The 24,275-nt window shown below is 35.3% G+C and overlaps 3 protein-coding genes and 1 pseudogene across 4 annotated transcripts; 3 read left to right on the top strand and 1 right to left on the bottom strand.

Annotated features, from left to right (window-relative positions):
- The first annotated feature begins 3,025 nt into the window (after window positions 1–3,025).
- Window positions 3,026–13,312, top strand: LOC112522505 (ADP-ribosylation factor GTPase-activating protein AGD3). The gene is made up of 20 exons (XM_025131681.1): window positions 3,026–3,048; window positions 3,182–3,405; window positions 4,322–4,398; window positions 6,198–6,298; window positions 7,160–7,230; window positions 7,627–7,689; window positions 8,023–8,067; window positions 8,933–8,998; window positions 9,085–9,132; window positions 9,253–9,348; window positions 9,427–9,468; window positions 10,056–10,271; window positions 10,373–10,504; window positions 10,621–10,845; window positions 10,994–11,080; window positions 11,167–11,502; window positions 11,875–12,020; window positions 12,140–12,233; window positions 12,330–12,784; window positions 12,873–13,312. The coding sequence occupies exons 2-20, from the start codon at window positions 3,361–3,363 to the stop codon at window positions 12,988–12,990; spliced, it is 2,463 nt and encodes an 820-aa protein (XP_024987449.1). The 5' UTR covers window positions 3,026–3,048; window positions 3,182–3,360; the 3' UTR covers window positions 12,991–13,312.
- Window positions 13,313–14,181: 869 nt separating this feature from the next.
- Window positions 14,182–16,463, top strand: LOC112522506 (inactive leucine-rich repeat receptor-like protein kinase CORYNE). Of its 2 annotated transcripts, XM_025131683.1 has the most exons (3): window positions 14,182–15,046; window positions 15,308–15,758; window positions 15,841–16,463. In XM_025131683.1, exons 1-3 carry the CDS (start codon window positions 14,863–14,865, stop codon window positions 16,154–16,156), a joined length of 951 nt encoding a protein of 316 aa, XP_024987451.1. In that variant the 5' UTR covers window positions 14,182–14,862; the 3' UTR covers window positions 16,157–16,463. The 2 variants fall into 2 exon arrangements, with proteins under 2 accessions (XP_024987451.1, XP_024987450.1); XM_025131682.1 differs by having other exon boundaries at window positions 14,182–15,758.
- Window positions 16,464–16,764: 301 nt separating this feature from the next.
- Window positions 16,765–17,514, top strand: LOC112523131 (light-regulated protein 1, chloroplastic). The gene is made up of 3 exons (XM_025132596.1): window positions 16,765–16,979; window positions 17,050–17,208; window positions 17,284–17,514. The coding sequence occupies exons 1-3, from the start codon at window positions 16,792–16,794 to the stop codon at window positions 17,357–17,359; spliced, it is 423 nt and encodes a 140-aa protein (XP_024988364.1). The 5' UTR covers window positions 16,765–16,791; the 3' UTR covers window positions 17,360–17,514.
- A 38-nt stretch (window positions 17,515–17,552) lies between these two features.
- The window catches only part of LOC112522710, a 9,992-nt pseudogene continuing 3,269 nt past the window's right edge, over window positions 17,553–24,275 (bottom strand).

Below are 24,275 nucleotides of genomic sequence, written 5' to 3'. Positions count from 1 at the left end.
AAATTCTAAATATTAAATATGGTTTGTACATGAATCAACCAAACAAAAAACAGGTCTGAATCGAGAGTATGAATCAAATCCAAAAATAAATCGATCAAACAAACGAACCACAAAGGGAAACTAAAAGAAATCGATAAACATAAAGTAAACATCTACCTAAAAGAAATGGATAAACAAAGAGTATGAATCGAGATGAGTGACAAGCACAACTGAAATCCCCTACATGTGAATCGTCGGCGTGGAAGCCTCAATCATCATCTTGGAAAACCCTGCATGGAGGTGTGTATGTCTTGGGTGTTGTGAAACTGAGCGTGTGCTGAAGGCTTTATGTACTCTTAAAGTTGTAATCAAAAGACTTTGTGCATTAATGGGTAATATCTTATGCATCATAACTTGTTTTTAGCATTATCTCAAATATGCTTTATAAAGTAGTATAGACAAACCAGGTTTAAGAAAAGTCTTAAAAACAACCTCAAATGCATAAAGTACTACCTTTTGTTGCACAAAATCTTGAAAACAAATTTTAAAGCTTGAAATACCACTACTTTTATGCACAATGTACAATTCATTAATGTTATCTTTTTATTGATCATAGTTTATATTCCCAAATACTTTGATCTCACCTTATTACTCTCTTGTGAGCTCTCAAAGGCGACCATTGATCCTCCCAAGAAATAGCCATTCCAGCTCCAACCATCATCGACTCCTGGACTCGACCTTCAAGGAGACAATTCACAAATTCGTCTTCCCAAATATGACGTTTCAATATCTCGATGATGTCGTTGGCCCATGTTGGCTAAGGGTTGTTTGACAGTTGCTAAATGGTTTGGTGCATAATGATTAAGTGGTCAGAATGATTAAGAGACTCTTATAATATAGTGCAAAATAAAATATAATTATTTGGTAATTATTCAGAATGAAATTAGGGTGTTGAATGGTTAAGGGTGGCCCAACATACAAAATCTTTCAGAGAGTTTTAGAATCATTAAGAGGCAAATTTTTTTTTGCCAAACAAGATTCACCTCTTAACGATTCAGATGATGTCTTTTAATGAAACTATTAAAAGGTAAACAAACAAACTCTAACTCTCTAAATTCACAGGGTTGGTTCATTTTTCCCAACCCTCTTTTTGCAAAAAATAAATAAAAATAATTTATATAAAATATCAATGTAGTAATACAAAAGAGAGCTAGAAAATAATGAGGTGACATAATTAAAATTAAGTATTTTAAAATCTTTATACATATAAAATTAAGATTCACAAAAAATGATGTGGCACCCTAAGAATTGAGTATTCTACATTTTCTTAACTAAAGCTCTTCATTTTTGCATATTTCTTGGATTGAGGTTGATTTTTGTCTATCTCACATTTATGAAGAGATGAAAGATTGAAAATTGATGGTAGATATATGAGAAGAAGTTGAGATGTCTTTGTTTCAACAAATCAGGTTGGATTCTTTGACTAATCCTCTAAACTATATCACCCGTTACCTTTAAGATTGATGTATTATAATGAGCCTTTAGAAGTCATTCATCGAGTGGAATGCATTGAGTCTTAAGAGCTTATGGTATGGGCGAGTTCTAGTGGAGAAAAGTTGCAATAGGAGCGAAACAGAAAATCCCGCTACCTAGGCCGCGGGAAAAGCCGTGCAACTCACTATTTTAGCATTTTAGCTTTCGATACGCAAGCAACTTACCATGCGACTTAAGTCGTGAGAAAGGCGGGGTGTCGCTGAGACATCTTTTAAGCCTGATTTTTAGGGTTTTTCTCCATTTTCTTGCCCTCTTCATATCCTCTCGGTTTTGAACGATTTTGAGAGCCTTGGGGACGATTTTGGGGACAAATGGAGATTGAAGATCTTTGATGAGAATTTACAAGATCGATGAGGTAAACTAATCTATATGTGGGTGTTTTGCGGTTATGAAGTCTAAGTTAAACGATTGCTACTTTTTTGGGTTGGTTAATAGTATTTTCCTTGGTGGGTTTTGGTTGAAGATGTCATATTTTTGGGAAAGCAGTTGTTTTGGTAATGGTAATGGTAATGGTAATGGCAATGGTACTATGGTAGTGTGTGTAAGTGTAACTTTGGCAACTCACATTCCCATGAGGGGTCCTTATCTGTCTCTTCTTTTTCACTTTTCTTTTTTCTCAATTCTCATCATTACCTTTTTTAATTAAAAATAATTAACTCATCATGTCTCTCTACCATTTCATTAAAACACCATTTTCTAATTACATTTATTATAACCTTTTTATTTCTATTCTTCAAGACCATTGCATTTAATAGTACATTCTACTTATTATATGTATATGTTCAGTTGAAAAGAAGATGATGAGGGTAAATTGATCAAGACAAATGAGGTTAAGTTAAGACATGAATAAAACAAGGCAAGTGAAACAATAAATGCATGGAAGTCATTTGGTTGGTAATGATATACATATACATATACATATACATATACATACAGAGAGAAGAGAGCAGAGAGCAGGGAGGAGCAATAGGAGGAGGAATAACAAATGGTCAAAAAAGTAAAACTGGAAATGGGCCATATTCACCTTTATTTAAAATTCATAAATAAACACTAATTCAACTTATTTATATGTTTGTTGAAGTTGGATCTTTTGTAAAATAAACAAACGAGTAGATGTAGATGTGGACCTGAATGCTTTAATGAGCTCGGGTCGGTCTTTGGTAATGTCATCTCCCTTCCTATTCATGGTCCATAAATCAAAATCCATCTTCAATTATTTGGACCATCCTTATTTATAAGAAAAAGAAAAAGAAAAAGAAAAAGAAAATAAAATACAAAACATAAACCATCATTCAATACTCCATGTTTTTTGTTTACAACGCCAAAGCAATTTTAATTAATTAATTAATTAATAGCTGAGATGAGAGTTGAGTTGTGTTGTGTTGTGTTGAGTTGAGGTTTTGTTGATGATGAATGCTTTCCTTCCAAATCCAATTGAAAAACATTCGCCTCTTGTCTCGCTCCCTCCCTCCCTCCCTCCCTCCTACTTTCTCTTTCTCTTTCTCTTTCTCTAGGGTTTTTCTTCACTTCACTCTTTCTTTTTCTTTTTACCCCTTTCTTTTTCTTCATCCTCTTCTTCTTAGGGTTCCAAACAACATCTTTCAATAAATCTGTCTGATCCAACCCTGCAACTTGCTCTTTGGTGGAGGATATTCTGAGATCGAACCACAATGAACCATCTTTCTTGGGTTTTACAGAATTTTGGTCATTATCTTCCTGGTTCCACACTCCAAACATCAACCATCATCGTCTTTCTAGTGTGAAAATCAAGATTGGTTTTTTTTCTTCTTCTACCCACAACCCCTAGCCATCTCTCAGCCTGCAATCATGCATTTTGCAAAGCTCGATGACTCTCCGATGTTCCGTAAGCAGGTTTGCTCTTTCATCCCTTTCTCTCTCTTTATCTTTTGATCTAACTCCGCATTTTACACCAACATTAAAAAATTAACTATTTACTATTCAAATCGATTCTCTACTTGTCTAGTATGATTTGAGTCACGTAGCCTCCCACTAAAAGAGCCAACACCTTGCAATGTCTTGTCGAATCAGAGAGCATCATGACAGCTTATGTCTTGTCGAACCATTGCGGATCATCATACAGGAACATTATAATATTGCAAACAAAAAAACTCTTTAAGTTGATATCGACTTGACCTGGGTTTAAGGATAAAAAAAAAAAAACTTATGTTTTGGCTTAAATATAGCATCTCGCATGAAAATATCAGGCCCTTTGCCCAAACTATAGATTTTCCAACGATTTCGATAAATAGTTTAATTTGAGACAGATACTGCAAACATATACTAGGACTATTCTTTATTTTGCACTGGATATTGATCTCACAAAGAAAACCAGGGTTTGTGACAAATGCCTAATTGCTTCATAAATAACCATCCAAACAGTTTATGGGGTAAGACTGAATCTTAAGCCTTTTGAACCATGCCATGTTGTACAGGACCGTTCCTTTCAAGTGTTCGCACCAACTGATCCTTATGTACCATAATGCTATTGCTAGTAACAACTTTAAATTTAATGTGTATTTTGCATGTAATGAGGCCGTTAGAATTTTGTGCTCTTGTCATACGGATTTGAGTACCAAAGGCCCACCCCAAAGACAGAATTCTAGACAGCTTGAACTTGATCTGTATCATACGAGTTATAAAAGTTCTTTATTTTTTTATGTAGTTGCTATCTATGTTATTGGAGGTTTATGTTTTACATTACTTTGCTCAACATGTTATGCATCCCTCTGAGCTTGTGCTTATCATGATGCCAAATTTCATGCAACAGATGCAGTGTTTAGAGGAAAGTGCTGAATTGCTGAGGGAGAGAAGCTTAAAGTTCTACAAAGGATGTAGAAAGTATACGTGAGTGCAAATTTAATATTCAAAATGTTTTTTCTTTTGTCCTGCATCAAGAAACCGTGTTAAGTGTTTTTTCCTTATTCTTATTCGGTTGATATCTGGCTTGCAAGAAAGCTTCATATCATTCTTTAATTGAAATGTGAGTTGCATATTAGTCCTAGATTCTACCTTGGCCACCAAATTTTGCATTCTATGACATTGAAGGGATATTATATTACAATGCTGTATAGATACTTTTGAAATGAGCGACTGTGGTGGAACTCAAAATTTGCAGATACATGATTACAGAAAATTCAAGAGGGGTGTGCTTGAAAGGTTATATATGGGAGTCTGTCTGAGTGGAGATCTGTCTTTGATGATTAAAAACTAATCAAATCGATTAAACCAAGTCTTCATGCCAAGCTACTAGCAGTTGAGGCCGGCCAGACTCTTCTAGCGAGAATGAGACATGCTGGAGTGCTAGTTGAAAGGGTTTAAGGGAGAAAATGCATACAGATAACCATGCTCTATGAATGTAAATGATGAGCCACCAAGAAACATTTGACATTATCTTGAGATGTACCATTGCATGCTCTGTTTACATAGTTTCCAAAACTTTAAAACCAAAACATGAATTAAAGTTAGAAGCTATACTAGAGTTACAAGTGAGTAATACTCTATATAGTAGTTAAAGCGCAAACACATGAAAATCATTATACTGTGACATTCCTGGCTTAATACTTTCTGTGTATTCCGAGTTTCAGGGGAGGTGTTAAGTAGGGAGAGATTGTTTTCTCTTTGTCTTTGTTTGCAAGTCTGAAATGGTTGTTTTGGTAGTTTGAGCCGGGGTTAGTTACATGAACAGCGTGATTTGGATGATAGATCTTTGGTGTTATAAACTTATGCTTTCTTCAGATCTGTCTATTTGTGAAAGGAATATAAACCTCAATGCTCACTCCAAATGCCCCCCTTCTCTCCTGACAGAGAAACAAAAAATGCCAAGAGATTTGGAAGGAATTTTATCTATTCCCATCGAATCTTCCCATCCTTTGCACATTAAAGCTCTCACACAATGTGCAAATCTATGATGTATGATCTATCTGATGCTTAATGATCTAGTAGTACTTTTCGACAAAGCCTTTATTCCAAGTTAGTTGGATGGCTACAACAAGCTGCTGTTTTCATAAGTTTCTTTTGGTTTCATAGAAGGTTTTATCTTCCATTATAGTCTTCAAGGCCCTGTAACCAAATAATGAATTGAAGTTGCTTGATCCAAGGTACAATATACAAGTGAGTAGTACTGCATACAGGTAGCTAAAACAACATTCTATCATGACATTCCTGGCTTAACACCCTCTTTGTGTGTTTTGAGTTTCAGAGTTTGTGTGTTTCCTTTGTCTTTGTTTGCAAGTTTGGAAGGGTGGTTTCAATAGTATGAGCCAGGGCTAGTTACTTCAATAGGTAATTTGGATAATAAATGTTCGGTCTTGTAAATACATGCTTCCTTCAGATCCGCCTATTTGTAAAAGGAAACGATACCTTAATACCCACTCCAAATCTCCCTCTCTCTTCTGTTAGAGAAACTCTAACGATAAGAGACTTGGAAGGATTTTTATTTACTCGCATCAAATGTCTCCTCCTGTGCACATTAAAGCTCTCACACAATATGTAACTATGATGTTTGATCTATCTGATGCTTAATGATCTGCTCAATGTTTCGACAAAGCCTTTATCACGAGTTAGTTGGATGGTTACAATAAGCTGTTGCTTTCATAAGTTCTTTTGGTTTTATAAGAGGTTTTGTTCTTCCTACATGTATGCAGTGAAGGGCTTGGCGAAGGATATGATGGGGACATTGCTTTCGCCAGTACTCTTGAAACATTTGGTGGAGGACATAATGATCCTATTAGTGTTGCTTTTGGAGGTATGTTTAAAACATATTGGTTCTGACAGCTACCTTATGGCAATATTGATGTAAATCTGTTTGTTGGATTTGTAACATGTTCTGGAACATCCTTCCCCCCTCCCTCTGGTATTCTAAGCATATATCGTGCATCATCCTCTTTCCACTTCTTACTTCTTCCCATCCCTGCATGCTTGGGGTCAGGGGCGGACTTACATAGAGGAATACGGGGGCATGGACCATCTCTTCATGGCTCTGTCATAATATAAACAAGATTACGTTTCTGAAGAGTGCCACCATATCACTTCGTTGCATGCCGTTATATTTTTTTTGAAGCTAAACTAATGGCACAAGTTTGTAATGAGATAGATGGTTTATGTTGCTGTCCTTATGAAAGGCCCGAATTCAAGTCTTGTTTTTGTCAAATTTCTTACTTTTCAGCTTAAATTTTGGGGTTCTTTTTATAGCTTTTGTGTTTCTAATTTTTTTCAAAGACAGGGTTCGAACACAACCAACAGATCTGTAATAATTTTATGAAAAATTGCCTTAAATTATTTGCTTATAGTCAAATGGTGTCACCACTTAAAAACTTTTCTGGGTCTGCCTCTGCTGGGGGTCACGATACTAGTGATCACTTACTTCATTCATACATATAATTCAGAATTTGTGATGATATCTTGGATGGCCAGCAGTGCTAGGTTTATGTTTATATTTTCTTCTACTCAATGGCAGTTATGGATTTTTAATAGTCATGGATGTTTAATATATTATGTCTAGATTACATGTCAGTAGCACTACTCTCATTGACCCCCAATCATACTAATCTTGCAATTCTATCTCGTTTTTCCATGTCCCTGATGAAGTACTGCTATCTACTTGTAGGTCCTGTTATGACAAAATTTACGATTGCACTACGGGAGATTGGAACATACAAGGAAGTTCTTCGTTCTCAGGTCGTTTTTATACTTTTAAGCAGAATATTTGTCTCAGTATATTGAATGTGAGTCGTCATTTGCTGATATATGTTTTTTAATGAAGTTGTTAACGTCCTTAATGTTGTTGACCCCTAATGCACTTCTGCTTGACTTATTGCTCCTTATTGTTCCCCCTAATAAAGCCTGCTCTGCTAGTGTGGGTTGGCAAACTTCTTGTCATATTGTCTTGACGTGCATCATCTTCTTCTATGAGTCAATTTTTTTTTGAATGAAGGACTTTGGTTGTATTTTCTAGTTTTCACATCCAAAAGAATAGAAGTATTAATGAGCTATGACCAAGTAAAGCTATGTATGCTTAACTTCTTTCTTTTATTTGGATGCCCATGGTTCTGACATTTTTCATTGGATTTACAGGTTGAGCATATACTAAATGACCGATTGTTGCAATTTGTCAATATAGATTTACATGACGTGAAGGTAAATTGTTGCTATATGTATGTTTCTCTTTTGACTTCTGCTAGGATGTTGTAATAAATTGATCCTTCAATGGTAGCATGTAGCATGCAACACATGCCATCAAGGTTATCTATCGTATTTGAACTTCATCTTGAGTCATTGAGTTCCTCACTCGTTGATAATCACCTACAGTACATACAATTGTTAGGCCTCTTGAATTTAGAAAACTTTATACTGTTTGTTCTCTAAAGATCAACTTTATGATTGAATTTGAAGTATCTCACTGAACTATTAGTTTTTGACTTTATTAGTAAGTTCTGTGTATTTTCACTGAACGTTTATTTCTTGGTACAGGAGGCAAGGAAGCGGTTTGACAAGGCTAGTCTTCTATATGATCAGGTCAGTTTTCAATGGTTTTTTGTGCATTCAATGTTGGGCACAAAAAGTAACATGGAATGAAAATAAAAGAAATAGCACTATCATTATGATATATTACTTTTTTATACAATTAAAGAAAAGATATCTTATTGTTGCATTGTGCCTGAAATGCAACAGTTATAGATGTCATGTTATTCAAGTTATTATATCCCCATTTCAGAACAGATGAACTTTTCTGCTAAACCCGTAAGTCTACCCCTTTGTGACTGGAAGATCACATGTTTGAGCCATGGAATTGACCTCTACCTAAAATGCAAGGAAAAGACTCAAGTGTACTTCCCTCCCAACTCCTGCAATGCAAAAAAAAAAACCTTGGTGCCCGGGACTACCTTATTTTTGTTGCTACAGTTGTAAGAGTTGAAAAAATGTTTTATCTGGAGAATAGAAGGTTACAAATTCAGAAAGGTAGACATTTTTGTAACCAAACATCTTGAACGAGCATGTTTGAATGCATCATGAAGAAATAATGAGCTTGTCATGTGTGAAATATTAAAAATATCCCTGTATCCACTGTCAGTCATTCAATTAGCAAGAATAATTAGGGACCAAACTTGTTGAGAAATAATTCAGTTATTAAATATAGAGGTAAATTAAGAAGCCTCAACAGTATTTTGCAAAATTATTGTTGCACACATAAAAATTAACTAGAAAATCATTCAATATTGTTTCCAGGTATTTAATGGAGCTTTTGACCTAGGTTATGCATTCAATATTGACTAGTTCAATGTGTTGTGAAGCTAGCACTATCATAGGTCATTAGGGTGATGCATTTTTGATATAACCTGTCAATCTTTATTCTTTTCCTTGATCACTATCCATATTGCAGGCTCGGGAGAAGTTTCTGTCCTTGAAGAAAGGCACCAAAAGTGATGTAGCTACAGTTCTGGAGGAGGTATTAATTATTTTCTATTGCTTCTGAAGATAATGTCTATCCAACTTATTAGCTGTGAATCTTAACATATAAATGCAAATATTCAGGACCTTCATAATGCGAGGGCTACTTTTGAGCAAGCTCGGTTCAATCTGGTTAGAGTATTTTGACCACTTATCAACTGTAGCTAATGTGTTCATGCGTTTCAACAATCACAGAATTATTCATACTCGGTAGCAATACAAGGTTTTTATACTTTTTATATCTCGACCCAGGTTACTGCACTTTCTAATGTTGAAGCAAAAAAGAGATTTGAATTTCTGGAAGCAGTTAGTGGTACGATGGACGCTCATCTTCGTTACTTTAAACAGGTAAATCATTGTGTTTGTCTAATGCTCGATGGGATCTTAGCTTCCTAAATTCTTGTTGCCTGTACCCTGTACCTGTAGGGATATGAGCTTTTGCATCAGATGGAGCCATATATAAATCAGGTTTGTTATTTTACCTGCTTTTGGTTACAAAAGAACTAGGTTTAGTTCTATATATTAGTTGAAGCAATTAGTTAGACAGCAAATTTCCTTACAATTTGGTGGTGGATTTCGATTTTTGGGTAGTTTATGCAATTGTGATTAAAATAATAACTGTAATCTAAATATTAAATATTGCAACTCATTATCTTGAACTAAAATGCATACATGTGATGTCAAAACTCTCCCTAAAGCAGGCAAGGAGAATAATCATAATTCTCTCTCTATAATTTTCTGTTCTAACAACAGTGGTACCTAAATAGTTTTTGCTTTTTATCTGATGGAACTAGCCTAATATAAATAGAGAGAATAGAAAAATGTAAAGATAATCCTGGCAACCTTTATCCCTTGCACTAGTAATGATGGCCAAAACTTTTGCTTGTTGTTAGTCCTTGTTCACATCTTCTTGGTTTGTACAACCCAGATGGAAAAATGGATGTTTGGTGGACTTGTTAGTTGAAGATAATAACTTTTGATGAGCTGAACTGTTGTGATGTTCCACTCGAATTTACTTGTAACTTAAACAAAATTGTTCATCTTGTACTACACAGGTGTTGACATATGCTCAGCAATCTCGAGAAAGATCAAATTATGAGCAAGCGGCTCTTAATGAAAGGATGCAAGACTATAAAAGACAGATTGATAGAGAAAGCAGGTGGTCTTCAAATGGTTCCAGCGGATCCCCAAATGGAGATGGCATCCAAGCCATCGGTAGAAGTTCACATAAAATGATAGAGGCAGTCATGCAATCTGCTTCAAAGGGAAAGGTAGCAAGTTGTTCCAAAAATTTTCTTCACCTTCAATCTGCTCTCAGTATTTCTGCCATGCTTTCTTCATTTAGACCTTAAAAACAATTAAAATGTATCAGGTTCAAACAATTCGGCAAGGATATCTTTCAAAGCGCTCCTCAAACTTGAGGGGTGACTGGAAAAGAAGGTTTTTTGTTCTTGATAGCCGGGGAATGCTGTACTACTATCGGAAACAAAGCAGCAAACCTTCTGTAAGTAGGAATTCTGATGATACTTATATGCAATATAGATTGATTCCAGTGAGTGACTGAATTCCATTGCAGCTTCCTTTGATTTTATGCATGCACTGAAATCTATTTTTTCCTAGGGGTCTGGCAGTCAAATTTCAGCTCAGAGGAATAGTTCTGAACTTGGTCATGGGCTGCTGAGTCGTTGGCTTTCTTCTCATCACCATGGTGGAGTACATGACGAGAAATCTGTTGCTCATCACACGGTTAACCTGTTGACATCAACAATAAAGGTTGATGCTGACCAATCGGACCTGAGGTTTTGCTTCAGGATTATTTCACCTACAAAAAATTATACTTTGCAGGTGACTCACTGCTGATTCGTTTTGCAAGTTTAGATGTTAAGTTGCATTTGTAGTTATTGGAAGTACTTTTTAGTGACAAGCTATGCAAAGTTATAGTTGTTTGATATTGTTTCAAAACTTGCATAATTTGATTTGTTTGTCACTGCAGGCGGAAAGCACCCTGGATCAAATGGATTGGATAGAGAAGATAACAGGAGTTATTGCTTCATTGCTAAGTTCTCAGGTCCCTGAGAGGGTAATCAATTCGAGTTTTTCTTTTAAACTTACATGGTCATAGACCTATTTATACATTCTTGTCATTTCTTATCTGTTACTTTTCAGTGTTTGTCTGGTAGTCCTATGGGCAGTAGCCATCATCGATCTGCCAGTGATAGTAGTTCATTTGAAAGTTCTGATTTCGATCACACAGCTGTCGAGGAGTATGCATCTGAGAGGCCTACCTATCCAAACCCTGGCCGCCTATCAAGAATTTCACATCAGCTACAATCTGGTCCAAAACCTGAGAAACCCATAGACGTGTTGCGTAGAGTTTGTGGAAACGACAAGTGTGCTGACTGTGGAGCCTCTGACCCAGATTGGGCATGCTTAAATCTAGGAGTTCTTGTCTGTATTGAATGTTCTGGTGTGCACCGTAACCTTGGTGTGCATATATCAAAGGTAAACCCTGTGCTTTAAGCCTCTTGGTCTTTTCTAGGCCTCTTTTTGGTCTACCATATAGTTGAAAGAGTTGTTGCATTCCACTTCTCTTATGAGAAAGGCTGCTAGATATACCTGTTGCACTTGCTGTTTGAATAGTCTTGGTTAGTCCTGTCTTTCTTTTATAAGAATCGATATGATTTTGATAGGCTCCTCCTCCGAATGAAAGTTCAATGGGGTCCACAGAGACTATGATAATATGTAATCCAAAGATCTTATAACACAAGTCTTTTGTTCTACTTGAAGAGAGGCTTAACTTAGGTCTAATGGTCTGAAACGTGCTGTCAGTTTACTAGATTGAAATTATGTTTTGTTACCAACTTTTGCTTGCAGGTACGATCGTTAACACTTGATGTTAAAGTGTGGGAGCCCTCTGTCATTACCTTGTTTCAGTCTCTGGGCAATGCCTTCGCTAATTCAGTTTGGGAGGAGTTATTGCAGTCAAAAGGTGCCTATAAGACGGAACTTGTTCCAACAGGGTAAACAGCCTGGTCACTTGAGATTTGATTATGTTTATTTACCCTTTTCTTTCTCGTGTTCTTTTTCCCCATCCTACCAAAATGTGCTAAGAAATTCATTTTCGTTCTCTTTTTAAAAGGTTTTACAAGTCTGATAAGCCCCAGCTTCTTTACTTCTGCAAACCTAGTCATTCTGATTCTATAGCTGTGAAGGAGAAGTTCATTCATGCAAAGGTTTAGCTTTATCATCTTTAATGAAACTTTAGCATGTTCTTCTATCATGGGTCGTTGTGGTGTTATTGAAAATGTTTATTTGTTTGTTGGGTGCAGTATGCCTTGAAAATTTTTGTTCGAAAGCCAAAGGATCATAGTTTAGTAAGACAACATATATGGGAGGCTGTTGGTGGTAATGACAAGAAAGCCGTATACCGTCTGATTGTGAACTTTGAAGCAGATGTGAATTATATTTACGAGCAAGGGTGTTGTAATTCTTCTCTAACCCTTGCTAAAGCAATGCTGTTGCAAGAGCAGAGCACAGGGGGTGATGATAATAATACAGGGAAGTCTTGTTCAATGGTAGGGGGCACAAGTGAAGGATCGGAAGAATATGGTATGGAGGGGTGCACCCTTCTTCATCTTGCTTGTGAAACTGCAGATGTTGGGATGATTGAGCTACTGTTACAGTATGGTTCCATTATAAATGTTTGTGATTCAAGAGGTCAGACGCCACTCCATCGTTGTATCCTGAGAGGCAAAGCGGCATGTGCAAAGCTGCTTCTTACAAGGTATATATTGTAGATGAAGAAAGTGTGTGTGTGTGTGTGTGTGTTGAAGCTTAATAAATGGTTTTGTTGTTTGTGAATATTGTTGCAGAGGGGCTGATCCACAAGCTGCAAATGGTGGTGGTAAAACCCCCTTGGAGGTTGCAGTGAATTCAAATTTTAGGGATAATGAGGTGCTGAGTCTGTTATCAGTAGACTCGAATGGGTAACACTTGGTGCTGAAGGTATATATAATGTGGAAAGATATCGCAAGTGTTGTGTAATTATGGTGAAGTGATGACGGCTGCAAACGGGGATCAAAGAGCAGGCAGAGCAGAGCAGAACATGCATAATATTATCTGTGTAATGTAATTGTAAGTAGCATGTGAATGTTAAGGGTGAAAGAAGAGGTGGTTGGTTTGAGTTATTTGGTTGTGTTTGTGAGTTGAGATGTGGTAATTTGAGTTGGGTTGGGTGGGTTGGAGGGTTTATGTACATTGTTTGCAAACTCTATTGTTACTGTTGGACTGAAAATGGAGTAAAATTTTGACTTTTTATATTTTCTCCACCCTTAAACCCCATTGCATTTGTAACTGTAGGTCTAGTTTCATCTCCTGTAACATATGTCAGTGTATTTAGTTCTTTTTCTTGCTATATATATATATATATATATATTTATATATATATATATATATATTCTCTTTTGTTTTATTTTAATCAATACCTCAAAACAGTTGAAATCAAAATCAGCCCAAAAAGAAAAAGGAAAAAAAACTAGCATCATGAATTAGTTATCTTATATGACCAACAGTTTGAGATAAATCTCACTTTCAGACCTTAAACTTATGTTTGTAAGAGAAAGGAATATGAACACTGACACATTGATCCCATTTATAAAACAAAGATTCAAGTGAAAAATGAAAACATAAGCCTAGGAGCAACAACACAAAAGAAAATAAGGACATATAATGCAGGATAAAAAGAAAAACAAATAGTAGGATTTGAATAATTTTGAATTTAAATGGTGAGAAAGACAAAGCACCAAATCTAAATTAAGATATTGTGTGCACAAAGGCCGATGTTCCCCTTTCGGCCTCCAGACAGCGACCACCCCCTCTTACCCACGTGCCTCTACAAATAAGTACATTCTCTTTTTTAATCCCTTTATCTTTAAACCATTACTAAAAGTAGTACCACATTTCATCAACATATAGTATTAGTATACATACAATCGTTTCTGTTTTCTTAATATCTCACATTTAGAAGAAAACTCTTATAGAAAAGAGAAAGAAACAGTGAAAGTGATAACTTCTTTCTAAAATTTTAAATAAGAGTTGATGTAACAACAACCAGGTATGTTAATGGATGGATAAAAGGTTAATACTTGATTGGAGATTTAAAGGAAAAAAAAAAAGGGTGGTTTTTTGTGTTTTATCATCTCAAGACTGCTACCAGCGGATGAGAGTGTGAGCCAGGTCCTGCTTCTTTCTTTCATACACCAAACAGTCTATCTAGGGTTTTGTTTCTATTTTCATTTTACTATCTTCCTCTTCCTCCTCTGCTCATTTACGCATTTTAAACAAATAAGAATTCAGAGTACCTCTCCAATCTGCTCATCTTTTTCCTTTTACTTGATTTCCTGTTTAGGAAGAAAAAAAGAAAATTCATTTTACATTTACATTTACATTTAATGGGGTTTCTGACGAGTCACTCCATTACACATAGTTTGTAATTGCTTATTGGTGCAGATTTTGATTTTCACATTCTGGGTTTGATTCCTCCTTAAATAATAGAATGAATCAATTCCAACATGCCAACTTAGCTTTCCCCTGAAGTTTTTAGCTTTCTTCAGTAGCTTGTTTGACCATTTCCCCAAACAAGAAAATCCAGTCTCAAAACACAAAGATTCCTTCCCTTCAGCTACATACCATGCCCATGTGCATTTCTCTTTGTTCTATCTCTCCAACTCCTTTCAACAACCTTTTCATCAACTAATATCAACTGTAGGTAGTTTCTCCATCTATATTGTGGTGAAAAATGGAATCTTTGAGCTGAGATTTTTCTTAACTGACTCAGAGCTCTATCTAGGCTTTGTTTGGGTCATGTTTCTTATAACAAGTCTATTGTTTTCTATGGAGAAGAAGAGTAGTAAATATATTTTCCTCAAGTTTGTGTTTGTGTTATTCCACTGTCTCTACAACTCTTGTTCTGTGCAATGTCACGGAGCAGCGATAAAGCACATCCCAGCGGACCCTCCATCCCCAGAACGGACTCCAGAATTTAGAGGTAAGTTACAGAGAGTTATCTTGAGCATCTTGTTGGGAGGCATAACCGGATTCGGCTGTGCTTTTCTTTGTGCTTGCCTGGTGAGGTGCATCTTCAGATATATGAAGAGAATTCCTATTCTCAAGGGACCGGTTGTATTCTCACCGGAAATCTCTCCCAAAACTCTAGAATCAGCTGTAGCAAATGAAAGCCAGGTGCTGGGTTCAAGCCCTAATGGGAAGTATTATATGACTCTACTTGACAGTGGGTTGACAATTGCAGTGAAGAAGCTTGAGCCCTTTGAAACCGAAGCTCATCAGAGGAAGAGCGTCAAGAGACGAATACAGAGGGAGCTTGAGATACTGGCTAGCTTGAGGCATAGGCATTTGATGAGCTTAAGGGCATATGTTTGCGAGTCTTATAGGTTGTGTTTGGTTTATGATTATGTTCCCATGGGTAGCCTTGAAGATGCAATGAAGAGAGCTAAAGAAAATGAATTGCAACTTGGATGGGATGCAAGGCTACGAATTGCAGTGGGCATTATCAAAGGGCTTCAGTATCTTCATTTCACGTTAACACCTAGAACGTTGCACTATAACTTGAAGCCTTCGAATGTGATGTTAGATGCAGACTTTGAACCGAGGCTGGGGGATTGTGGATTGGGTAAGGTGATGCAGGGTTTTAATGGAAGGGCATCTGGGTATAATGCCCCCGAATGTATCCCAAATTTCAGGTATTTCAAAGTGTGTTTGAATTTGATATAGTGTGATTTCTCAAGTGTTTTAACATTGGTTTGTATGTATGTAAAATTGCAGTAAATATACAGAAAAGAGTGACATCTTCAGCTTTGGGGTGATACTGGGGGTTCTGTTAACGGGTAGAGATCCAAGCGATCCATTGTTTGGAATTGGAGAAGGGAGCAGGGGTGATATGGGGATGTGGTTTAGAGCAGTACTAGAGGCAGGGGATGGCAGGGAGGCACTTGATAAGAGTCTTCTGGGAGAAGAAATGGAGGAAGATGAGATGTTGATGGCAGTAAGAATAGCTGCAGTTTGTCTGTCTGATATGCCTGCTGATCGCCCTTCCAGTGATGAACTTGTTCCCATGCTCACCCAACTCCACAGTTTTTGAAGATAAAAGAAAAGAAATTCATGTTTGGTAGTTCTATGGACATGGGTAAAAATTGTGGATGGATACCATCCTACTGTTTAATCACCTTTACAATCACAGGTGTTTGTCTGTCTGTCTGTTTGTTTTGCTTTACTACTTTGTTGAGTAACAAAGCATAAGATTTAAGCCTTTGGGACCATTCCTTGAGCCTTTGGCTTGTTACTATAATGATGATGATTATTAGCCCCTTGTAGTAGATGCAGAATGGTAATTAAATAAGTTGTTAAAATCTGGTGGTTGGTTTTGTAATAATACAAGAAGCAAAGCCCAAGGGTGAGCATTTATCTTTTGTCAATTTTAACATTGGGTTATTGCTATGTTTGTGTTATGATATGCCTAGCTAGCTAGCTAGCTAGCTTGTTGGATTAGATTTCCACCTTTGTATTGTGGAGATAATCTATATGCATGGATGCTTATAGGAAGAGGAACAAGAAATGTTACAAATAGATCCATCCATCCAGATAAAAGAGTTTGGGACCAGCAAGAAATAAATATCTTCCACAAGATGTGATCTTATCCCAAAGCAAAACTTACCTTATCTCTTTAATTTCCCTATATATTTGGAAACCCATCTTCTTTCCATCACAACAACAAAAATGCTTTGCTTCCCTTCATCTTGTTTCCTGTCTTTGCAATCTACCTCAACTTTCTCAAACAAAGTATTAAAACCTCCTCAACAAATGTCAACACCATCAATCAAATTCAAAGCAGCAGCCTCCTCCTCCTCCTCCTCCTCCTCCTCTGACACTCTTCCTCAAGTCGATTACAATTCCATGGCCTCCTCGTAAGCTGTCTGTGTGATTTAGATAGATGATCATGGTAATTTATTCATTCATTGTTGTTTCTTGGTTCAGCGTTTTCCCAGCAGAAGCATGTGAAACAGTGGGGGGTGTTGCTTGTGATGTGGAAATGTTCCCTGAGACCAAGCTCAGAGAAGAAGCAGAACCCAAGGCCAAGGTTACTACTTCACAAGCGGTTGATAGAGAGTATGTGGAGTACAACAATCCCAAGACGTAAGTAGTAATTTGCATTTCTTTCATGGATTTCTTGGTGCTAATTAATTAATCTTTTCTACTACTTTACTGCAGGGTGTTTATTGCAGAGGCCTGCGATGATCTTGGAGGAGAATTCTGCGATGCAGCCTATCAGACTGAACCTAATTAATTACTCCATATATATATATATATGTATATATATATATATGTTATGCTACTCTCTTGTAAATTATACATCAACTGTACTACTATTATTAGCTAGTATTTGTGATCTAAAAAATCGTGTTCTATTTTTTTGTTATTGGAATGAATTGATGGATTTCTTTAATAATTAGAGATTGATTGAATGAAGATAAGCAAACTAGAAACTTATTTGAAAGAATGTTTTTGCATAAGCAATTGTAGTTGATCATGAGAATGCTTCTGGCAAAGGTCTGCCTTCCAAAAATGACTTGAAAAGCACAAACGATCTCTGGGGATGAGAAAATGGAGCTTCATGGGATGCACCTCTGATGGTTGCAAATGATAGTATGTTTCCATGAACTTGACCTTAAAAACAAAAATTATATATGTATGAGATGGTATAAACGACTTATCAATCCTAGCTTTTACCTGCATCTCTGCAAACCAAACTCTATATGAAGAAGTCGTGTTGAGTTTTAATTCTTGTGCTAGACCATGTACTGATTTTCGACTCCCTGTGAATGGGATAACAGAGTCTTGATCTCCACTGTCAGGTCAGGTAGGATTTCAATGTTAAAACTTTAATACTAATATCAAGTTTAAATTCAATTGGTGTATTTTTCTTCTCTTTCTATAGTTAATTTGTAATTTCAGTCAGATGAATCCATCTACCTGTAAGCGAAGACTGTCACTCCAGCATTCACCAGCTCTCCTAAGATACTAATTGTTGGTATCTCCACATCTAGCAATTCATGATCCAAGATACTGGGATCAGAAGCATCATCATATTGTTAGTAATTAATAATACCATCAGAGGGAGTAAAAAGAAAACCAGCATATGCTAATTATAAGAGAGTTAATTTTGACTACTTGCTGCAAACAAGCCATTTGTTGACTCCAATAAGGCGGGCATGAAGACTTTTCTGAACGTCTCTTCTGTTCAAGTACTTGATGATTTCATCTTCAACACAAACATCAACTGGTTCTTCAACTTTCTACAACAAGAAGCAGAGCCTGAATAACACCCAATTAATACTTATAAGGAAGGAAGTGATTCAGCAAGCTCACAATGACTTTGGATTGTGATAGCACAGATGGGATATCGACATCCAGAGTAACATCATATTTGTCAACAATTTACTGGTTTCTTTAGTAACCAGGTTGATAACGTTTGAACAGACTGGGGATGGAGATCCTCTTTAGTGCTCACTCACGAGTCGTGAATAGTTACAAGTGGAACTGAATAGTTTGTAGGTTGAATCTGATATCAATCCATGTAACCAGAAGAACTCAGCTAGTATTGCATTACTCACAGCTATTCCTTTTAAATTAAACAAATTGTGTCTCTTGTTGAATTGGAGCATAAGCTGAGGAACATAGTGTCCTGGTTAAGATTCATTAAGAAAATTGCTTGACATAAAAAGGATTTTAACATAAAAGAAATGAACGTGCCTGTGATGGGTGTCTCCAAATACAACACATTTGCTTCTGCGCAACAAATTCCATAAAGATTAGCGAATGGGTTAATTTGGAACTAAATAAAAGAAATGAACGTGCCTGAGTTTGAGCTTCAACAAAGTAACAGAACATAGCTCTGTGTTTGCTGTCATCAAGGGTGAGATAACCAGAGTAATGGTCAAAGCTGACATGGGGTTGACCGGGTATGGTAGTTGAATGTAGGTAGGTGTTGCCTGTGAAGGTTGAAGTGACTGGAGCATGGAGGTACACATATCACTCAATGATACCTGCATTTACTGTCTCTCTGTCGAATTGAAACACAAGTGTATTATATATATTCCACAAAAACATGCATGCATGCATCATCATATATGTGATATGATCCAGTATAGTATTAGTGTGACAGTCCTGATTGATTCCTGACTCATCATTGACCTACATGACAAATCCCTGTGAGTGGCAAAAATTTCCACATTTCAGTTTTTGGAACTACTTTATATCATCAAGTCATGAAATTAGATTATTTCTTTTTAGTGGAAGCGTAAACTAACGGGAGGAAGTAGAATTGCATTGTGGTCATAAGGTTAGCATACAGTTTCTTTCATACAAGATATATATATATATATATATATATATATATATATATATATAGGTGGTTATTTGAAATTAAATCATATCTCTCTCTCTCTCTCTCTCTCTCTCTCTATATATATATATATATATATTAAAAAGATTAGTGCATGGATTTACAAAGTACATAACTTGATGAATCTCAGTTGCTTGGCAAATGTTGATTGTTTTTAGTTCATAGGGATGTTTGAATGAATATGAATATGAAATTGAAGTAATTATATTATACATGGCCATGCATAGTTGCATTTGCATGTACAACTGAAAAGAAAGCATGATTGGGGATAGGTAAAGTATACCAATTCAAATCAAATGGGTACTTGTAAATTCTAGATACATACTAGAGATAGAGATATGTAACTAATTCAAAACAAATATAATTAATGTCTGTTTAACAACTGTTATTAAATAAAGAGTTGATAAAAACAAACTCTCTTTAGTTACAAGCAAAATGAATCATGAAGCTGAATTTAGAAGAAAAAAAAGTAAGAAGAATGAATAATACTATCCAATCCAAACAAATCAAATGAAACCATCATATATATATATATATATATATTTTGTTATGTATTATGTATATTTGTAAGGAGAGAAGCGGGTTGTTTGATTGGATTGGACACCTAATTAATTTCATTTGGCTGGGTTGCCTCTAATTTTAATTCTAATTCTAATTCCACATCTTTCTAGATTTTGGATTGGGCTTCTTATTGTGTGGGCGGGCCCTTGATTTACATTTACTTGGATTGGAATTGTCTCATAACAATTATAAGTCTTCACACGACATGGGATATACTATACTATACTATACTATACTATACTATAGGGATGAGTAATGAGTTCAAAACCATCATTTTACAAAAACATGACAACATCCCTATATATCACATGGATGGGATATAGTAAATTATCCCTAATTTATATTGTAGATTATTTAAAATCACTGATTTATTGTTAGTGAGACTCATGACCAGCTTGTATAAATTCTTGTACACTGTTGCTTGCAAAGGAATTAGAGAAAATTACATTCTTACAATTAGTTATTTTGCTTAGAAACATAACATAATATTGCCCTACATAAATGAAGCACTCAAAATACAAAATTTACATGGCATGAAGTTGTTGGGTATTCAGTAGAATATATGTTGGAGGTGTTTGTGACCTTGCCATTCATTTGTGGTTGGCAATGCATATATAGTTCTAATTGCATAGTATCAAAAATGGAATGCATGTGACCTAAAATAAGTTGGTGGTCGCATATGAAGAAATCATACAAAAGGGGGAAAGTTAGGTCTTTTATTTCATTGGCTCCCTAATTTTCAAATTTTAGTTCTCTTCCCAAGTTCAAAAGGTTACTTAGGGCACCGGAGCATTTTCCTTAATTATAGATTTGAACGAAACCCTCATTTCATCAATAAAAAACGATGTATCTTTTCCAATTATATATATGGCATGCATTCTCGTATGTAGGTATCATGCAATATTTAGATGTTTCAAATTAATCTGTTGTATATAATATAAATTGCATTGGTATGTGTATATATATGTATGTATGCTAGTTTGCGTCTAGCTAGGGACCTTTAGAGATGTGAGTTGTTTTAGTTTAATGGTGAATCTTATATTACCCTTAGATATACATAGGCGAATATTAATTAGGTATGATAAGAAGAAGATTTGTAAGTGTGCATTGCGCATGTCTTAACGTACTTGAGTTGCCTTATTACTTTAATATATCGATCTCAAGTAAATCACAATTACATGAAATGGTTGAGAAGAAGAAATAGTAGTAAATATGTTAGAGTTGAATATTTTTTGAAGATCGAAGAGGTATTTGTTGAGGTGTAAAGAGGTGTGTGTTGTGATGATTACAGTATTTTCTTTTAAGAGAACATGTATATATATGAAAGAAAGTAAAGCTGATTTATAAATGAAAAGATGGATGAACTTTTTTTTACTTTTTGTTAAACTGAAGAAAAGAAATACTACGTAGTACCATTTTGGTTCATGCAACATGCAACATGAAATATATATATATATATATAGAGAGAGAGAGAGGGTATAGGTATAGCTATAGCTATAGCCTAGAGGGTTTGTCCTTGTGTGAGGAATATTTATAAAGAAAATGAGGAAGAAGGAGGTAAGGGTGCATGGTGATATTTGAGGGTAGAAATACAAGGAAATGAAATTAATAGTAATAAATATAAAATATAAAATATAAAATAAATAATAATAAAAAAGAGAAATATATAGCAGTAGAAAGAAAGAAAGAAAGAGATGAAAAGGCATTGACAGCTTTTTGAAGTGATGCATGCTTTAACCCCAAGCTTAAGTCATTCCATTCCATTCCATGCCCATGCACTCACTGTCTGTCTGTCACCACACCCCCCACGCCTCTCATTCTCAACTCTCATGTCCCCATCACTTTCTTTCATCTTTTTAACATTTATTAAACATGTTTATACTTGTACTTGTTAAACCTTACATTACATATAATTAATAATACCTGTTTCATTACATAATATATATAAACAATTTCATTTTCACACACACAGTCACATCTTTACCTTAACATGTACAGTACACTCTCATGTTCATGTTATCAAATCTCTTGGTCTTGGATTACCAAATGCATTCTAATCAACAGCTTTTTGCTTGATTAATTAATTAATGAAGGTAGCCTGGCCTAGGAATTAGTTGCAGCAGTGAGTGAGTCAGGCAGGCATGGTCTGACTTATTCCCCTCCACTTACACCACAGCTGAAACAGCCATCATGAAGTTTAACATCCACTTCCAATCCATCTTATTTAATTAATTCACTCACTTTTCAAATCAAACTAACTTTGCCTTTCACTTCATTCATTACTGTAATTAATTACGAATCATATATATATATATATATATATATATATATATATATATATACTTTTTCTAATGATACCATTTTCATATATATAATGAAGCTTCCATCTCCTATATCCCACATATATATATATATATAATTAATTAATCTTTATATATATATATTATAAGCTTCCTTAATTGGACAAATGTATGTATTCTTTGTAGGTAGGTAATTATAAGATGTTTGTTTGTATATGGTAGCTTCATCATGTGTGTATACATATATTAATGGTTAAATCTAGTAAATGAATTTGAATGTGTGTCCATGTGCCTTGAATACCGTACGTACATGCAGAAAGTAATTAACCACCAGGAGGAAGAAGAGGGGAATTCAAGTGGTGTGGTGTGGTGGGGAGCACATGTTTTTGAGGAATGTCCCCTTAAATACTTATATATAATAACCCCTTTTCTCTCTCTCTCTCTTAATTAATTAATTAAGATGTACATAATATATATATATATATATATATATATATATATTAATTATGCTTCAATCCAAACTTTCAAAATCATTAATTAATTAATTATAGTAAATTAAATACCCCTAGCTAGCTTACTATAATTAATGAATCATATTCTCTACCAAATCACATTGTCCTTCCTATCATTCATTCTAAGAATCAATTGAAGCTAAACCAATGAATTCAAATATATCAACCAACCACCAACCCCAAAATCCTAATTAATTCAAACACATTGATCATAAACAAATTAAGAGGCCGTTTATCAAACGCTTACTCGGATAAGTGAACATCAAGTCACATTACCTTACCGGATGAATATTGTAAGGACCAACAATCCTACCCGATAAGAGCGAGACAAAGACCAAAAGTCTTACCCGATAAATAAGGCGACGACTCTTACCACGGTAAGCGCTTACCGGGTAAATTGTTCCATACGATACCGTTTTGATGGACTAAAATCTTACCCGGTGTAACACCCTCATTTCAATTACAAGGTGCCACGTAATAAAATAAAATAAGATCCAAATTCTAGCGGTTAATAAAACCTTATCGCAGCGGAAATCTTACAATAATTTAATCATAAMTAAATATCTCCAAAACTAACCCATCCCATATCGGGTTACATTACACATAAATTCAAATTAAGCTAATACGAATTTTATAATTCATAACTCGAATAAAAATTTTATTTCCTACGCAGAACCTTTGCCCTTTTCCGTTCTTGAATACCCAGCTCCTGAGATACATGCTAATAGTCAGCTTTATAAAGCTCGGTGAGTTCATGGTTTTCATGCACAATCATACATTTCACATCATGCATAAAATAAACAATACTCCAAATAAATTAATATGCATATTGGTTTCAAACCCTTTTGAAATAATAATGAGATCTCTTAATTTCCCGTCGGGTTAAGGTCTTACCGTCATCGACACTTCCCCGGGTTACACGGCTATCCCTTGTCCGGTCACCCATCCCTAGGATGTGCCATCCCTATGACTTTTGACCCCTTCCCATACCCGACAAAATAAAATAACATGCTAATTGATGTTTTTAAAAGAAAACATGCAAACAAATAGCATGCAACTCACAATAATAATTCATATACATGTATTAAACCCATAAACATGTACATAAAAATAATATTGTAATGCTCAAATAATTTGTACATAAGCATGCATCCCAATTAAAATCTCATGAATACTCACCTGACTAATAACCTTATCGACGCTTGAACGCTTATGAAAACGAATTCTCACCCTCGATTCGCAGTGGATTCCCGTCTTCTTCTTTTTTTTTTTCTCTCCAAGTCTTTAGAATGAACACGTATTTATACACTCTTTATTTTCTAAAAAAAAAAAGAAAGTTTTATATTTATAGAATATATCAAAAGAATTTATTATCTTTCCAAATTTTTTTACACCAATTCCTCTCTTAAATTAGGAATTCTTTTT

This window comes from Cynara cardunculus (assembly GCF_001531365.2).
Source record: "Cynara cardunculus var. scolymus isolate 2C chromosome LG 12, CcrdV1, whole genome shotgun sequence".
In the NCBI taxonomy this organism is placed as follows: domain Eukaryota; kingdom Viridiplantae; phylum Streptophyta; class Magnoliopsida; order Asterales; family Asteraceae; genus Cynara; species Cynara cardunculus.
Note: the sequence above shows the minus strand (reverse complement) of the source record. Positions and strands in the feature narration are given on the sequence as shown.

Excerpts from the sequence above, each read along its gene's own strand:
- LOC112522505 (XM_025131681.1), top strand. The coding sequence starts at position 3,361 with ATGCATTTTGCAAAGCTCGATGACTCTCCGATGTTCCGTAAGCAG. Across the intron at positions 3,406-4,321 it reads CTCCGATGTTCCGTAAGCAG|ATGCAGTGTTTAGAGGAAAG; the intron begins GTTTGCTCTTTC and ends TTCATGCAACAG. Across the intron at positions 4,399-6,197 it reads AAAGGATGTAGAAAGTATAC|TGAAGGGCTTGGCGAAGGAT; the intron begins GTGAGTGCAAAT and ends ACATGTATGCAG.
- LOC112522506 (XM_025131682.1), top strand. The coding sequence starts at position 14,863 with ATGTTTCTTATAACAAGTCTATTGTTTTCTATGGAGAAGAAGAGTAGT. Across the intron at positions 15,759-15,840 it reads GAATGTATCCCAAATTTCAG|TAAATATACAGAAAAGAGTG; the intron begins GTATTTCAAAGT and ends GTAAAATTGCAG.
- LOC112523131 (XM_025132596.1), top strand. The coding sequence starts at position 16,792 with ATGCTTTGCTTCCCTTCATCTTGTTTCCTGTCTTTGCAATCTACCTCA. Across the intron at positions 16,980-17,049 it reads TACAATTCCATGGCCTCCTC|CGTTTTCCCAGCAGAAGCAT; the intron begins GTAAGCTGTCTG and ends TTCTTGGTTCAG. Across the intron at positions 17,209-17,283 it reads GAGTACAACAATCCCAAGAC|GGTGTTTATTGCAGAGGCCT; the intron begins GTAAGTAGTAAT and ends ACTTTACTGCAG.